At 36.0% G+C, this 2624-nt stretch overlaps 1 protein-coding gene across 1 annotated transcript in view; it reads left to right on the forward strand.

Moving 5' to 3' along the window:
- Nucleotides 1–2624, forward strand: part of LOC107616271 (transcription factor bHLH128) — a gene marked incomplete in the record, with an annotated part of 4782 nt that overhangs the window by 1647 nt on the left and 511 nt on the right. The window contains 4 exon segments of the mRNA XM_021110842.1: nt 1–299; nt 391–522; nt 824–889; nt 1834–1902. Of these exon segments, the coding sequence (XP_020966501.1) occupies nt 1–299; nt 391–522; nt 824–889; nt 1834–1902 (566 nt within the window).

The following is a 2624-nucleotide window of genomic DNA, read 5'->3' on the forward strand; positions in this document are numbered from 1 at the left end:
GTGGGTTCACGATCACAAGAGGGGGTGGCGGCAGCGGAGGAGGAAACTACGGCTCTAACAGTGGGAGGTTGAAGTCTCAGATGAGCTTCACCGGGCAAGACTCTCTCTCTCAGATATCAGAGGTAAGCGAGAGCGTTGTGGTGGATGCATCCACTTCTGAGCGTGCTTATGCAATGGACCACTGCTGGGACAACTCTAACTCCAACTCCAGCTCCATTGTCTTCTCCGCCCCGCCCTCCAAACGCTCCAAAAATATTGACGGTGACATCCTCAATTGTCTCACTGCCTTGGACTCTCAGGTACTAACGCCTTCCTTTCTTCCTTTTTCTATCATTTGCTATTAGCTGCTTCACTTTGCTCTTCACAATATTCGTTCATTGCCCCTTTCAGTATAGTCTGCCACAAACTGCTCTTGAAATGGCAACAATGGAGAAGCTAATGCACATTCCTGAAGACTCTGTCCCTTGTAAAATCCGTGCTAAGCGAGGCTGTGCCACTCACCCCCGCAGCATTGCAGAACGGGTCAGTTAATTACACTTCTTGTTCCTCACATGAAATATTCTCAAGGGAAACAAAACAGTCAATACCCCAGTAGCTAAAACATTACCCACGCTTTTCTATTTAGCTTTTAGTGTTTTTCCTTCCCCTTTTAGATCCAATTTCTATTCTGGTTTGTGATCTTGTACATCAAGTATACCAAATGTCATCTGTTGAACTTGATAGGTTATTTATATCAGATAAATGTGTTTTTAATTCTCCAGTTCTCTAATAACGTAATTCCATATTTCCATTCTCCCTTTTTGTCAAATTTTCATGTATTCAGGAGAGAAGAACTAGAATAAGCGGTAAGCTGAAGAAACTGCAGGAACTTGTACCCAATATGGATAAGGTAATGGTGATTTCTTGCTTAACCATGTTATTTTTTACTTGCATCCTTAGATGAGTGACTATGTCTTAAGGAGTATCTTTTTTATTGTCAGACTACAAAGCAATACTAATATAACTTCAAATACAGAGATGCTGCATATCAGCATATCTGTTTCTTGTTTACAGATAAACTACTAAATCTCCAACAGACATGTTAACTGGCAAAATTTGTTAGAAACTAGGTTAGAGTGCATAGAAGAAAGGGAAAATGTGAAAATAGACATTGAGAATTAGAGTAATGGGAGGACACCTATTGTAACCAACTCTATTGATTATATTCAGGCTTTCGTTCTGGAAATAGGTGCATGGAGCTGCTTAGTGCTCCATTTTGGTTTCTTCCATTTTCTGCTGTAGCTGTATTGTTATTTTCTTCCTAAGCTAATATCACATTGATATCAGTCTTGGGGTTGTGAATAACACACTTCTCTTCATTTTTCTTGCCTATTTTCTCATGGTTTCTACCTAATTAAATAGTGATGTTAGGAATGCCAAGTCTCGTTTGGTTTAGAACACCATTGCTTTCCTTACCAATGAATTTCAAATTTTCAGAGCACATGCTTAATCTTCTTATATTTTCTGTGGTTGGACTCTTTTTAAGGACACATTAGAATGCATCCAACTCCTATGGTTCCTTGGTGGTTGTTACAACATTACATCAGTTTGTAATTACACAGTAGGTTTTGTGTAATTTATATATGGTTTTCATTCTTAATCTCAATTGTTGCAGTACATGCCTCATACAATGAAACCGGTATTTCTAAAATCCTTATGTCTCATAGATGAATCTCTTCCCTTAATTGAATCAGGTTAATCAACCTATGTTAATACCATATAATTTTTATGTCAGATCGTTGTGTAAAGTACACGTTACAGGTGGCTTAATTTTGTTTAAAAATGTCATTGTAGCAAACAAGCTATGCAGACATGCTAGATTTGGCAGTTCAACATATTAAAGGTCTTCAAACTCAAGTCCAGGTGCGTAAAAATATATTAGTGTTCACTGTATAGAGCACATATTGTCTCCAGATATTAACTGATATATTAAAAAAAGCTTCATGGGAAATAGGAATACAATATTGTGTATTCTTAGAAATTTAATAATAGTACATAGCTTTTGGACGTTAATTAAAAACATAGTCTTCCACTCTTCCTTTCACTTTTTAGAGTCACTTTTGACAAAAGAACATAGATTAAGAAATTACTTATTATTAGGTGCATATATAATGTGTTTAGACTTTAGACTAAGTTAATCCTACACTTCTTGCTCACATAAAAATATTTCTCCATGTATACCACTGTTAGAATCAGATTCCATCTAGTGCATAAAAGCTGTTGTTGCTCTCTACCATTCATTGCTTGTCACCTGAGCTATAATATGAAAAGTAATAAAGTATAATTAAAGTGGAAAACATCATTGACCCACAAAGATGAGGGATTCAGCACTGAATGGTATAGAGTTAACAATCTGATATGTAATATAAAGAAGGAAACATTTCAAATGCATCAAGGAATCAGGTATTCCAATAGTTTTAGCCTTTGGTCTCAATCATAAAGTTGGTTTTAGCCATTGATCTCAACTATATATATTATGATTGAGATCAATGGCTAAAATCACTCCTGATTCTATTCTATACTTGAAATGCTTCTTATAATGAATTGATACATTAGTTAATTGATAATACCCCTGTTGATCTAAA

This window comes from Arachis ipaensis, chromosome B09 (genome assembly GCF_000816755.2).
Source record: "Arachis ipaensis cultivar K30076 chromosome B09, Araip1.1, whole genome shotgun sequence".
Taxonomy (NCBI): Eukaryota; Viridiplantae; Streptophyta; class Magnoliopsida; order Fabales; family Fabaceae; genus Arachis; species Arachis ipaensis.